General features: G+C 37.0%; 1 protein-coding gene across 6 annotated transcripts in view; it reads right to left on the bottom strand.

Annotated features, from left to right (window-relative positions):
- LOC128207423 (cGMP-dependent protein kinase 1-like) overlaps positions 1 to 4500 on the bottom strand; it is a 61607-nt gene extending 57107 nt beyond the window's left edge. For all 6 annotated transcript variants that reach the window (XM_052910339.1, XM_052910347.1, XM_052910365.1 and 3 more), the window contains exons 1-2: positions 4342 to 4500; positions 3274 to 4018 (exon numbers count right to left, since the gene is read on the bottom strand). In XM_052910339.1, the coding sequence (XP_052766299.1) occupies positions 3274 to 3812 (539 nt within the window). In that variant the 5' untranslated portion in view covers positions 3813 to 4018; positions 4342 to 4500. The remainder of the gene's footprint in view (positions 1 to 3273; positions 4019 to 4341) is intronic.
- Between the last annotated feature and the right edge of the window lie 11187 nt (positions 4501 to 15687).

Below are 15687 nucleotides of genomic sequence, written 5' to 3'. Positions count from 1 at the left end.
AGAATCACGTAATATTAATGAACAGAAAGTTTGAAAAATCTTCGCCTTGTCATTGGCCCACACAAAAATGCAAACACCAAATGCAGTTTGAAGGATGCACTCGAAAACGTTCAATAGAAACCTTTGGTTTTATTAAACCGCTTGAAATATTGGTCGCTTGAACTAGGAAGTGCACGACATACTTGTCACACAGTGATCGAATGTCGTCAAGTTTATAAATGACCTTTACGTATATGAACTTAAAGTTATGACAAATTAGAAGCCGCGTCAATAAATGGCTACACTAATGTATTTGGTATAATATTTTGAAAAAAATGGAGAAGCAAGTTTATCAAATACATCATTGAGCGTACGCTGAAGTACGAACGACCAAAGCAGGCGCGTATTTGGCTATACGCGAGTATGCGTCTGAATCCACATGATTCTTACAAATGAATAAATAAATAAATCAGCTAAAGTTGCAGTATACGTACTTAACTGCATGATCCTTAAACTGTGCATTTTCCAGTACTTAATAAAGCACCTCATAACGCCAAGAAAGCACCAGATTGCATCATGGTTTTCAAAATTTTCCGAGGGGGATATGCCCCCGAAACCGCCTTACACAATTATGAATCCACATTTATAGAGTGCTAGCTACGCCCCTGGTAAGACTCGCATGTTTTCAATGTTGAAACATGTACAATATATGTCAGTATATATATTGAAGGTATCCAATGTACAATTATGTGAAGTTTAGATACCTGGTGACCCCATACTGTTTTGGTATCACTTGAAAGAGTTCGGTGTATGGGTAAAATTAGTAAAATACGTATACCAAAAAAGAAATTACAAACATGCTCTTTTAAGCCTAACAATTGCAAAATATGTCTTTTCACGTCCAATTTCAGTTGAAATAAAGAAGAAAAACACAAACGGCAATAGCTTTATCTTTATTGTTATTTCTGTAATTTTTGTTTTACATTTTATTGATCAGCAACCAGTACGCTTTCAAATGGTATCAATAGTATGAGGCAATGTTTATTTCGGCCCTTTCGGGCTGACATTCGTTCTCATTTCCCTACTGAAAAAGCCATACCCTTGTAAAAAATATATTCTTTCTTTTTTTAAAAAGTGGAGCGTTTTACTCTTAACGTTTACCATATGTAGCATTTTAGTGCCATTCATGAATATCTCGATATGTTTGTTGAATCTAAGGTTTGAAAACAAGTTGAAATTCGCTATGTCGAATACTGTTACCTCGATGTTCTGGTTATGTCGAATCTTTTTCGACAGTGTTGGGTTAAGTAACACATGTTTTGTATTTCGGTTATTCGTTATCTCGAAGTATTTCACGAGGTCCCAACGACTTCGACATAGCGAATTTTGACTTAATATGAATCATGTTAGTATTTTTCCCTTATTGCCGGAACGATGCTATTCTCCCGAACCCCCACCCATCCCCACCCCTCTCAAAGGGCCCCGCCACCATTATCTTGAAGGTGGAAAAAACTACACTGTGTGAGATGACCAGGCATCCAAAAATAGGATTTTTGTCAGTGACTTCATGGGATGACAAGCTTGATAATTGTACTATGGATACCTTGAAAAGTAAACTTCTCTATCAACAAACACGCTCTTACCTATGAATGTGTGTTTACTTTATGTCATATACAAATATACACTACATGATATTTTATCATGCAAGATAACGTAATTAATATTTAGAAAACTGAATATCTCTGTTCATACGACTTTAAATATCACAAGTATCCATGTACGGAGACGCATAACAGATTATGATTTACGAGGGGTTGTTCTTTATGTATTGCAACTTAAGTTGTATTTAAAAAAATATCTCGAGGTTTAGGTATATTAAAAGCATAATTTATTACATCAACCATCCAACTGTATGCTAAGAAAATTTTGAACTTTTTAGAGTACTAGAACTATTTGGAAAAGTATACTGCGAACTTTTCGGGCAAGGAACCACTAAATCTTATTATAAAAATTGTGTTTCCTTCTACATGTACTATAATGTAATGTGTAGTATTTAATAAACTTTTAAAGCTTTAACATTTGATACAGAAACTAGTTAAACGAAAACAAATTTATGAAGAATTTAAATAGACTCTATTAAAAAAAATAATGACAGAACAATTTCTTTTCTGACGATTTTTCACCACCGGTACCCTCGCTCTGTTTTCTCATTTTTTTTACCAAAAAAATAACTAAGGTTACCAGTCCATCATAAAAAGACGTTTAAGTGCTTAAAAGACGCTCTGCAACTGAAAATGGTTGGAACATTCTGCGTAACGTCACTTTGCATTATATAGTGAGCCCTCTCATAGTGTAGTGGTTTAGTTGTATGACTTACTGTCGGAATCAAGACTGTTAATTGCTATCAGAAAAGAATTAGCACCGTGCAAACGGAACAAATCTCAATACTTTCTCTCGCAATGTATCATAAAGTCAATACCCATTGGGAGGCAAGTATCAGTTTCACATTGGAGATATAAACAAACTCTGGAAAATGCAGGCAGATATAATACACAAACCAAGGAACGAAGCACTCTTGAATACAAATCTTTTAATTACAGTCAAAATCGAAGGACCTGATTTCATACAGGTAAATGAGCACGAACAATTTCACTTTAATTTGTGGGACGTACTCCTAGTGATAAAGAGCCATCTTGCATATACAAACAAGTTATTTACTTTGTCATTCTGAGTGCAGATGATATATAGATTCTTCGTTGTATAATTGTTTGCTCGCGTAAGACCGATGACTGAGATGCAGTTAATCGATCAAATGAAAGTTGAATATAGATTACTTTATGACTTAATGTACAAGTTTGTACTATTTATTAGCATACTTTAAGAGTGTAATCAAAGTTTCAAATGAATCAAAAAATAATCATAGGATTTGCTCAGTAGAGTTAAACAAATACGTACACGGCTATTTAAAATTACTGACACATTTGGAAATAAACTTAAAATAAACTGTCATCATCCACAATAAAGTTTGCCTTCATAACGACTTATTTAACAAAGGAAAAATTTGCATAGACCTGCTATATATACATTTGTATATTTACGAAATCAAAAGAATCTGGCAAACATAGTACACCATGAAAACCAATTGTCATCATTCAGTCGTTCAGTTTAACCATTTTAAATGATTGATAAGCCTAAAAACTGTTCAACAATTTCAACGTTTATCTTAAACTTAAATTGTTTAACAACTTATACTTATTAAGAAATACCGTAACGTTTCGAGTGTTTAAAACGTACCTGAAGTCTTTGTCAAAGTGTTTAATCTCAATCTGTCCATCCCCGACCGACATGGGGCTCTCTCCCGAGACTCCCTGTTTCTTGGCCCGTTCATGGCCCGTGGGTGGGGCATCCTCTTGGATGCTTGCAAGAATATCTGGCTTACCATCCTTGTGAACCTTTAATTGCAACACTGACTTAAGTTTATGAACTTCCTCTTTAAGCCTGGACACATCCGCAGTCTTTTCTTCCAAGAGCTTATTCTTTTCAAATACTTCATGCTCATACTGTTGTATTCTTGCATCTTTTTGTTTTAACTCTTTGCGAAGTTCGGGGATGATTTGTTTAATTTTAACGAGATCTAGTGTTTCACCATCTATAATAATCTTTGTAGCACTAGCTCCGTTTCCCATGCTTGACGCGACACTATTGAAAGCTGATTGCTGAGCTACTCGAGTACTGCTATTTGTTTGATGTGTAGCGCTCGGGGAATTCCGGGCTTTTACGCCGAGCAGCGGACGCGCTGTCGACTGATACGGAGGACTGGTCGGTGGTGGCATCGTGAGTGACGTCACACTCGCTTCTGCTCGGGATTGGTGACAGGACACAGAGCAATCGGCTCTAGAAAACGTTGCTTAGCGACACGACGCTGAAGTTCGATTTTTATCAGTCAACTATGCATCGTAGAAAAATCGCCAATCACCAATCACACTTCCTGGTGACTGTTGAGAATTGGTTCGCTAATCACGAATATTTCCTAGTTCCTCTGCAATTAGAAAAAAGGTTATACCATTTAAAGATACATGTTTCCATGGAAATATACCAATTGTTGTTTACATGTGACGAAGATGCAAAAGTGGACAAAGGCTTTGTTGTCATCGCTATTTTCACTTTGGTCCACTAGAACCCAAGGGCGTCAACAGCTGCTGATGCTGCAGTTATCGCATGATTTCAACTGACGCAACAAACAAATCATGTCAAGGTTTCACAAAAATTGTTGCTTGAGTTCATTCATACAAAAAGCTAGACAGCAATGAAAAGTGAAAAAAGTAAAATTATTGTATTTTTCACAACATTGCTAATGCATACCTGAATTTGAAAACGACAATAAAACACCTTCAGGAATAGTCCATCGACCTTTTCAAGAAAATACACACTGTCGTGACATTTGAGTTTTAACTTTGTTCTTGAAAATTTAAATTACCATCGACACATTGATCAATATAAAATCACAGCAACAAACTCAATATCGCTCATTGACACCGGACATTATTTAATAGGATAAACAAGTGTTTTGGTTGTCGAGTTCCGTTTATTTGTTCAATTCTTTACACTCGACTGTGAATGATGATGCATATAGACATGGCCCTTGACTCTCAAGCCATCTAGAGTATTAAATACAGATGATTCCTAGCGACAAGCCATAAAACGGTGTCTTAAACGTGAAACCGAAGCATTTAATGACTTTGTATGAATAGTTTTGTCACAATGATAGTGAATACCAGGGGAAATGCCGTTTAATTAAAATAACAAATACACTTAATAATCAATTGCTGTAACCTTTTTTTTTATTAAACATCGTCGCCATCTCCATTACTAATGTAATCATCATCATCATCATCATCATCATCATCATCATCATCATCATCATCATCATCATCATCATCATCATCATCACCACCACAACCACCACTACCACCACCACCACCACCACCATCATCATCATCATCATCATCATCATCATCATCATCATCATCATCATCATCATCATCATCATCATCATCATCACCACCACCACCAACACCACCAACACCATCATCATCATCATCATCATCATCATCATCATCATCATCATCATCATCAAATAGGCATCATCTAGGCGTCAACGTTGCTTTTTTGGTTCATACTGATTAAGTGTTATCAAGTTGAATCTATCAATTTTCTTCCTTAAAGAAAACTCTTTTTGATATTGATGAATATACTGAGGTGACGTAAAAAGGCCAGGGCCCTGTTTAAAGTCGTAAACCTTAAGCTTGATGGGGTAAAGATTGCTCGGGCACACCCGTTAAGTTATGGGTATAATCCATGTGGAACGCAGTTAAAGCCAAAATCGTGGTTACGCCTGGAAATTTACGGTCTTCAGTGCCGTACAAACTTTATTGAAATGAGACCAGTCTCACAAATGCAACGCCTGAAATGACAGGAAAGTGTCGTTTGTCATGAATTCTGATTTGATATCTCTGTTAAATCGATACACACAAGACAAAAAAATGTTAATGATGTTGTATCCAAAATATCTAATCGAATTGAACTTAATTACAAGTCATATTGTGCGCTAAATCTTTACGACCTGTTTTTACAACATATCCAACAATAAATGCCCTTTTCAATCCAATTGGCTGTTAGTATTTTCTGTCCCATTAATAAACTTCGGATTTAATAGCACAGTTTAGTTTACACGGGTTGTGATTGTGATCTTGCCTCGGATTCAGACAAAGGACAGACGGACGGACGGGCGGACGCCATTTGATATAAAACAAAACCGTTTAGCACCGTGAATGAGATACAATCTAGAGAGTGTGTATGGGAGCATACTCTCGTCTGCATGTTTGAACATTTACACTTATTACCTCCCTTTGACTATCTAAGCAGGATTACGTGGGATATGAGACACTGTATGTACAATAATTATTTTCGTACTGTTGTTCTGTTTTAAAAGGAAGCATTCAAAGACTGTACGTTGACGACAAATGTTTTTCTTTTCTTGTTGAGCTTGAGTTATTTAACTTACTTTTAGGAACAAAATTATCAAACAGCAACAAACAAATGATAATTCAAACAGCATTTTGTAAACTCAAGGCTGAAATAATTCAATAACGCTTTTCGGCAAAGAAACTTTTCTGTGACATAAAAAAAATATATATTGAATTTTGAATCCCAAATCCATCAAACACGTATAGTATTTCTTTGAAATTAAATGGACTGTCCAAAAGTTCATTGTATCAGACTTCGAAAAATTTAACTTCATAAGTATCATGTGAACAAACATTAACACTGGTAAGTCGCTACTCAATAGTTATTTAAGAGTAAAAAGTAACTAATTTCCTAACCAGAAACGAGATGCTGTTATTAATAACTAGTACCATATATAAACACGTTATGCACCAGTCAATTGTAACCACGGTCCCTAAGTTCGGGGGGTATAACGGGGATAGCGGAGGAAATGGGTCGTGCTTTTAACTTTCAGGGGGCCCCGCAGTGCCGAGTGAATGCGGTGGTTTTGTTCTCGGGCCGAAAATAGCGGGAGTGGGCCTTACCTAGGGTCCCTGGGGTGCGGGGGGCATTTGGCAAGGATTTTACCAGCAGTTTGTACCCGCGATATTTCCCAGGTTTGTCTGGACCGAAAGTCAAAGACCCTACTATTCCCCGGACCTTGGGTGGCGGTAGGGGGGGGGGGTACAATTGACTGGTGCATTATTTACTTATTATAACTTTTTTTTTGCATTTATATTTCAATTGTTGTTATCCTATAAAAAAAACTTACTTAGAATTTCATATAACGTATTATCACACTCCAACAACTATGGGATGTTATATCATGAATGTTAAGATTACTCCAAAAAAATGCTGTTTTATGCAATTCACTTATCATGTCGTATCCTAATAAAGAGTTGAAAATGTTACAGATAATACTCCATTTTGCCGGAAAGCGTTAGAAATTATTATTTGCCGAAAGTGTTAGAAATGCTTATTTGCCGGAAAGCGTTAGAAATGCTAATTTGCCGGAAAGCGTTAGAAATGCTTCAGTTTGCCGGAAAGCGATAGAAATGATTATTTGCCGGAAAGCGTTAGAAATTCTAATTTGCCGTAAAGCGATAGAAATGCTAATTTGCCGGAAAGCGTTAGAAATGCTAATTTGTCGGAAAGCGTTAGAAATGCTAATTTGCCGGAAAGCGTTAGAAATGCTTATTTGCCGGAAAGCGTTAGAAATGCTAATTTGCCGGAAAGCGTTAGAAATGCTTCAGTTTGCCGGAAAGCGTTAGAAATGCTAATTTGCCGGAAAGCGTTAGAAATGCTTCAGTTTGCCGGAAAGCGTTAGAAATGCTAATTTGCCGGAAAGCGTTAGAAATGCTTCAGTTTGTCGGAAAGCGTTAGAAATGCTTCAGTTTGTCTTGAAGCGTTAGAAATGCTAATTTGCCGGAAAGCGTTACAATTGCAGTTGATACTACAGATACAAATGTAAGTAATTTCATTCGAACACATTTAAAAAGACCATTAAATCTGTGAGAAAGTCCCTTTAAAAATCGTCAATGTATTGTGGTTTTCATGAAATTTCATTTGAGGTAATAAACGTCTTTATAAAAATAATAATAATATCTCAAACATATTTTAGGCACATCAGTTATACACGATAAATGACCAATGTGTATAAACATGTGTTTTTATGGCTGTGAACACGTTGTGTTTGAACTTACTAGCCCTGGGGCTAACAATTAAGACAACAGCGATATGATGAAGCGGTCAGTAGACCATCAGTGTCCTACCTGGCCGTCACCGGCGACCGGATAAAGGACAGCTGGGACCGTCAACAAGACACCCACATAACAATAGAGGGAAAGTTAAATATTTGATTTTGGTTTTAAGGATTATTTTTGATAAATTTAGTTTAGGTCAATGCATTTTTCGCTGTGATGACATGAATCACTTCTCGGTAGAAACTAATATTGGCGACCATTTAGGGATGCACCGAGATGTGCAGCTGGTGGGTCACGAAGCCTTGACAACATGACAGTCACACATAGAACAACAGCCGGGCCACCCACACCTCCTAGTGTTTTTCAGTTTGTCTATACTCGCACTCTGGCTGAATGCCCCGATAAGAGTTTTAGTCATATTAGGGTTTATGATCATAGTGCACTGGCAGAATGTAACCATGGCTAGAGCTATCCTGATTCTATAACGTGCACCAGTGTATAGCACTGTCACACGGGACCCCCATTTAACGTCCCACACGGAAGACGAGTGATATGTTTAGTGGTGGGGCGAGGGATGGAACCTGCGACCCCTGCCCTGGATTGACAGTCAAGTGTGTTACCATTAGACCAGGGATCCGCCACAATCTCTGACCCGCGCTCACAGGGCAGTGGGGAGGGGATTATCACCGGGATATGTCTGTCAGTCCCCTATTCTGTCTAATTTGGATCGAATTTAATAAAAAAAAATGCGAATTGGCTCTCTGATACTCCTACCAATGGCTTCGATGGTCTATATCAATTCAAGAGATGTATACATATTACAGGCTTCCATCCAATATAAATAGCCACAGTAAATCTTCGATCGCTCGAGGACGCCGGGGACCGAGCCAAAACCTCGAGGGAACCGATGTTTCGAACGACCCGAATTTAAATTTTCCAGTCTGTTTTGAGATATCTTTTAGTGTACTTTCAGTTTGAGGTCGTCAAACCGACTGTTTACTGAGATTATGTGTTGCGTTGTGAAAATCGCTCATATGTTCAAAGGCTGTATAACGAAAGCTAAACGCAATAAGCTTTTCAAGTACAAGTGTTTTGTAGTATTCAACTGATGCTACTGGAAACATTGACGGTAATCCATCTTAAGTTTCAATGTGAAGATTATTTTTTAAAGAAAGTTAGACATTATGTTATTAAGAAACAAATCGATAAAATTGCTATACACCAAAGTAAAGTTATTAAATAGTTTACTACCTCCGTGTCATATATCATAATTATCATAATAGTAGCGTATTTATGGTATTATTCAAAAATGTAATGCATCAGTCAATTGTAACCACGCCCCCCCCCCCCCAGGTCCGGGGAATAGCGGGGACTTTGACTTTCGGTCCATCCAACCCCGGCCAAAATCCCCGCCCTGCGGGCACGAACAGGTGGTAAAAAACCCGCCAAATGCCCCCGTACCCCAGGGACCCTAGGTAAGGCCCATTCCCCGCTATATTTAAAGCGAAGACAAAACCATCGCATTCACCCGGCACTGCGGGGCCACCTGAAAGGAAAAAAAGCCCATTTCCCCGGCTATTCTCGGTATACCCCCGGACTCTGGTGGGCCGTTGTTACAATTGACTAGTGCATAATCCATGCAAAAAATATGATGTTTAATCAATATAAATTAATCATAAAAATAATCTCGATGTTAAAGATGCAGGATAATTTATAATTGCTTTACATGTTTATGTATTGATTTTGAATAAGAGTGTCACTTTAATATCTTCATTGCATTGACACATCTTTGCATCCTAAAGATGGATGGCTTACCTGAACATGAACCCAGTCAGTGATTAATTGAACCATGTCTACCAGGTTTTTTTTTATAACGAGACCACGTCTTTAATGTTGCCATACATTTTTTGCCCAAACTATTCGAATGATAAAATCAGCTGATTGGAAAGTTCAGACCAAGTCATTTGCACTACTTGTTAACGTTATGCACCAGTTAATTGTAACCACAGTCCCCCCCGATCTGAGGCACAGCGGGGTCTTTGACTTTCGGTCCAGCCAATTCCGGGTAAAAACCCCGTCCTGTGGGGGCGAACTGCTGGTCAAATCCCCACCAAATGCCCCCGCACCCCAGGGACCCTAGATAAGACCCGTTTCTCGCTTTTCTTAGCGCGAGGACAAAACCACTGCATTCTTCCGGCACTGCGCGGCCACCTGGGAGGTTAAAAACGGCCAATGTTTTCGGCTATCCCCGGTATACCCCCGGACCTGGGGGGGGGGGGGGGGCATGGTTACAACTAAAACTGATGCATCTCATATACAATATGTTACTCAAACGTGGATGTATGAACAACCGTGAATCTCAACATAACGTTTTTGAAATCAGGAACACGTTTTCTCCCACCTCAGATAAGAAGATCCAAATATTTTGTCATGCTGGAAATCATTTTCTCCCACCTCAGATTAATAGAACCAAAAATTTGACCATGCTGGAAATTCTTATCTTGCCCACGGGCAATGATAAAACAAGTAGCCGTATGAAACTCGGTTTTTATTGTCTTCACACAATTACCTCCCTTGTTGAAGACCGTCGTCTGTAGCAGCGTGGAAACCTTGTCTTGTGGCAATACTTACAATCCAAATTAATCATTTCTCGCTTCAAATGGCACCATAAAAAAGGTTTTGCGTTGCATTCAAGAACTAATTTTGCACTCTCCTCAGAACTATTTAAAGAAGGATTTGACGGTTTACATAATCTGAATCAATGCGCGCATATCCATGACAACCACGAATTATCACAAATCCATAAGCAAATTATTTTCACTACGCACAAAAGAGTTCCAGCGAAAAACTACATTTTAACTAAATTTTGTTTAATGGAGGTGGGAGAAAGCATCTACCATATGTAGCCGCTCGTGTAAGATTGGTTCATCCCAAAACACCCTACGCTCGGGTTGGGGTGAACCTATCTTACACTCTCGGACATGGAAGGTTATACTCATAAAGTAAGAAGCATTATTTCTTGAAAGGTGTGTGAAAACTTTTTTTATGGTGACATTTGAAGCGAGAAATAAATAATTAGCATTCTAAATATTGCCACAAGACAAGGTTTCTATGATGCTACAGACGACAGTCTTCAATTACAATGTGATGACCATTAAAAAAGGAGTTCCATACGGGTACTTGTTTTATATTTGCTCTTGGGCAATATAAGAATTTCTACCATGATTAAATTTTTGGATCTACTTATCTGAGGTGGGAGAAACTTAAAATATTGCCAACGGGCAAAAATAAAAAAAAGTATCCGTATGTAAGAAAGGAATTCAAATATATATTTTTTCTATATTTTATTTAACTAAGGTGGGAGAAAGACATCTACGTATCATGGCCGCACATGAAAGATACACTCTCGATAATGGAAGAAACTTATATCTCTCAGAATTATGTCGCTGTATGTAACGTCATTTATAAGCGAAAATGAGTCCAATGCCAATGGAGGAAAGGGTGACGTTTTCATTATTGTCATAGCTATTTAACGTTTACGAAAAGGTCCTTTAATTTATGTTAAACCTTGTTATACGTTTGTTTTGTAATTATATCGCTTGGTTAACACATGTTTTTGTTATTAATGAGAATTGAGGACTCATTTTCTAAGTATAAACGTTGCTACAGATTAAAACCACTATGTCTTAAGTTAATATCTTAAGCGTGCTGTTTAAATGCTGCGTGTGTTAGCTTAACATGCATGATATATAGATGAACTTATTATTATGGACATTATCATCAGTCACGATTTCGCAACATTGCAAGATCATCAGAAACAATAACAGATTTTTTGAAATGTCAACTGTTCAACAGAGTAGACATGTATACATGACTAGTAAAATATAGGATTACATTTATGTCATAGTTATTCACGTCATTGATCAGTTTTTGTAACATCTATCAACCTCCGTATTTTACTTGTTAAATTATCATTAATACTATTAATTTCTATATATAGAGAGAGATTACATGTTGTTACTAGATTGTAAACTGTAAGTATGAATGAAATACTGTTTTAGTTGAGGTTTTTTATATTCAAAAACGTATTTTTCTTCATTAACACAAAATGATAATTTAATTTACCTTTCAGTTGTTAAAAGTAATCCTTTTCCAAGAATATTTAGAATCTTAAGCCACTTTGCTTCAATAATAACCAACGATCTTTAAAGCTCATTTAAAGCGAAACAACAGCGAAGCAGAAAATATAATACCGAATGTTGTATTTAATGAACAACAAGTACACATATGCGGTATGACAGCCACAACTACAGCAGTGATACGCCTGGGGCAGTTAAATGGCGGATAACAAACCTCTGTCATTATTTAACATATATACGATCAACTTCTTTCCGACATTGTGTACATTGGCCTGAAGCTGAGAGAGAACGTTAATTAAGATACATTTTGATTTATACTTAAGGGGGGAGGGTCAATCAATGTTTTCATCAGAATTTCTGAGATTGTTACAGAAGACTCTCTTTACGTAACTCGAGATAATCATTCTTGTTAGACGTTATTTAAAAGGAGAACAAGAATATTCTGGAATAAAATGGATGGATCCAATGCGACACACTTTGATTCGTTCGTAACTTTTATACCAGTCAAATACATCCGATTTGTTTAGACTGTTTTATAAATCATCTATTATTAGTAAATGTTAATGTCGAGTAAATGTTATACATTATTTTTTTATTGGTTTTTACAATAAGCTTATTCATTATTATTTAATTGTGACGAGAAACTCAATTTCTTCCGTGGACAGACTGACGGACGGAAGGACGGACAGAGCGATGAGATTAATAATGTTTGCATACTTAATTAAGCCCTTTTTAAATATTGTTCAACTATTTTTAACGAGGCCCTGAAGTTCCAATTATGAGCTAGACGCTGATCCATTTTAGTTAGACGCCACTTGTTGTTGTTTACGATGTTTGGAACTTTTGTTTGTATTTTATATATATGCTAGATAGAATACGACTAGTCATTGGCCCCTACAATTGCGGGCAACCTAGATGTTGTCTTGGTTAGCATGGTAACCGTCATGATGCTAACTGCCCAACCTCGCTAAAGATGAACTTCAGACGTCTCCCAAAACAAATTAAGAAACGATGCGGACATCATAAACCACACTAATAGTTCTAGAACAGTACTAACTGTCAGACTATCGCAACGGGGAAAAATGGACATTGTCAAAGGATAGAAAGGTTTTCCCCCGAGCTCCAACTATGATGGCGTTGAGTTTTGGAAGAGATTGTTATGACAATTAAGTTAATATTGACAAACAACTTACACTTATCAAATTACCATCCGTACTCAATTAGCTCCCCTTACGCCATGGGACGATTTTTAAAAGCCAATACATTGCAGTATTGTATCGTCTTCATTATAAATATACAATAAGAGTAAGTATTCAAGAAATATGTAAATTTTATTTAAATCGTCCTCGAACAGTTAAGGTAGAATGGCCCCAAGACAGCAAAAACATAACTTTTCTGTTTTGACCATTAACGTCACCAGTTTGGTTTGAGGCTTATCAGATCAAAGAATAAACGTCATTGCATTGCCTGAACCGTTTGTCATCTAGCTTTTAATTGCTTCAATGACTACGATGTCCAGTTTGGTCAATTCCGTATACATGTATTATCGCGGTGGTGAGCTAAGGCCAATCTTTAAACATTAAAGAGTTGCTGTATTTTGCAGTGACCAGACTGACTCATAGAAAATGCACCCAGCAGGAGTAAGCAAATTTTGTTGCTGTTATATGCTGTTCCATTATATAATGGTAAAAAGGCTTTTTTATTAATTCATCCGACAAATGCATTATAATAACCCTCTAACAAGCTAAGTGTTTGATATTATATTTTATCTACTGACCAAGACACAGTTTACATCTACTTATTCAACTTATTCAAATCAATAACATCTGATTGTTGATTCACAAAAAATAAGAGTACCACATATTAAGAAATGCTGCCGTCTCATTGCACAAAATATAATTTTCAAGGCTATTTTGTGTTAAAAAAGTCTAGCCAACATACACGCCACACCACAAGACAACATGCACAGATTACATAAATATTTAAAAAACATCAACTGTATAAATAACTTGCACCAGTCAATAAACAACAACAATTTGTAAACCGTATTGGCCAGGCGACTGCAAACAAACAAATAAGAATGGCTTTAAGTATAAATGATTGCTTTGCACATGCTTATTTTTGTTTATTACGACATGTAGTAGTTTATAAATGTCATGCTTTATAATTTATTGCAGTCTAAAGAAGTATAGTACGGTATTTTGTGACAAAACATACGTCCATAAATTACTGATATTGAAGTTAATTGTCATCATATGAGGTATAAGATACATATTTTTATAAAAATACCAATTCTCGAGTATTCATGTTTTCCTAGCAGGTAATGTAAACAAATATAAGATAATTGTCACTCAAAGTTTATTAATAGCGGTTTGGGTTAAAAGAGATGAACTTTTCTTCTGTTCAAATATCGGTGCATGATTGCATACCGATTCTCAAAATTTGAAGATATTAAAAAATCAAAATGGGCGTTCACCTCGAGTGAAATGGTCTATAGATGGAGCGTTAACTACGAGTCAAATTATATGATATGGAGCGTTCAGCACGAGTCAAATGAGCTATACATGGGGCGTTCGCCATGAGTCAAATGATAACTAGAGGGAGCGGTAACTAGGAATCAAATGGTCTGTAAATGGAGTGTTTACCTCGAGTCAAATGGTCTGTAGATGAAGCGTCAAATGATATCTAGAGGGATCTCTACATGGAGGGTTAACCAAGAGTCTAATGGTCTGTAGATGGAAATGGTCTGTAGATGAAGCATATGAGTGAAATTGTCTTTATGTGGAGCGTTGACCACGAGTCAAATGCTCTGTGAATGGAGCGTTGACCACGAGTCAAATGTTCTGTGAATGGAGCGTAAACCACGAGTCAAATGTTCTGTGAATGGAGCGTTAACCAGGAGTCAAATGTTCTGTGAATGGAGCGTAAACCACGAGTCAAATGTTCTGTGAATGAAGCGTTAACCACGAGTCAAATGTTCTGTGAATGGAGCGTAAACCACGAGTCAAATGTTCTGTGAATGGAGCGTTAACCACGAGTCATGTGGTATGTGGCCACGACACCTAAGTGCGTGTCGAAGAGTGTTACTGTTAGTCTAAGCCTTTCAACCGATTTGACTTTATAAGATTGTCCAACCATGTGCGACTATTTAACTTCTTTGTACAGACAACTGAATGAGTGAGTGACAACTGATGCCTGGCTAACTAAATTTAAGGCTTTTGTAATGGCATCAGACTCAAATAGTTAAGAAAACAGAGAACAATGGCCTGAATATGATGAAACGTCGATTAAGAACCTACCTAAATTGCACCATACAATATAGAAGGAAGAAGATCCATGTAATGGAATTTTGGGCATTGACTGTTTTCTCAAACCATATGTAGGTACAGTAGATCACAGATATGTGCTATATATGATCATACTTGTTTTCGTCTGTCAAAAATGATTAAGAGTGGTTTCATATACAAAATTAATATCAAAAGATCTATCACGATCTGTCCAAGAATATCTTTCATTCTTGCAATTTATATCGACCATGTCTTATAATCACGTTACAAGGAACGGGCGTGTTAAATGTCTGGTGGACACTGAACTATCAGCTTGGGAAATGAATACGTTCACTGGAAATATTTACTGCACACATTTCCTCACCATTCAGGAGCTTTCTGGTATATTGTCTTTCATATTTGTAGATTGATAGTACAACAGTAATACAATGGCCATTACAGGGACAAACCCAGTAGCTGAAACGTTGGAAGGCACAATTCATGAGCACTAAACGAGATATACACAAGTTTAAAGCTGCACTCTCACAGATATAC

Source organism: Mya arenaria, chromosome 2 (assembly GCF_026914265.1).
Source record: "Mya arenaria isolate MELC-2E11 chromosome 2, ASM2691426v1".
Lineage (NCBI taxonomy): Eukaryota > Metazoa > Mollusca > Bivalvia > Myida > Myidae > Mya > Mya arenaria.
The sequence above is the reverse complement of the archived record's forward strand: the minus strand, read 5'-3'. Positions and strand labels throughout refer to the sequence as shown.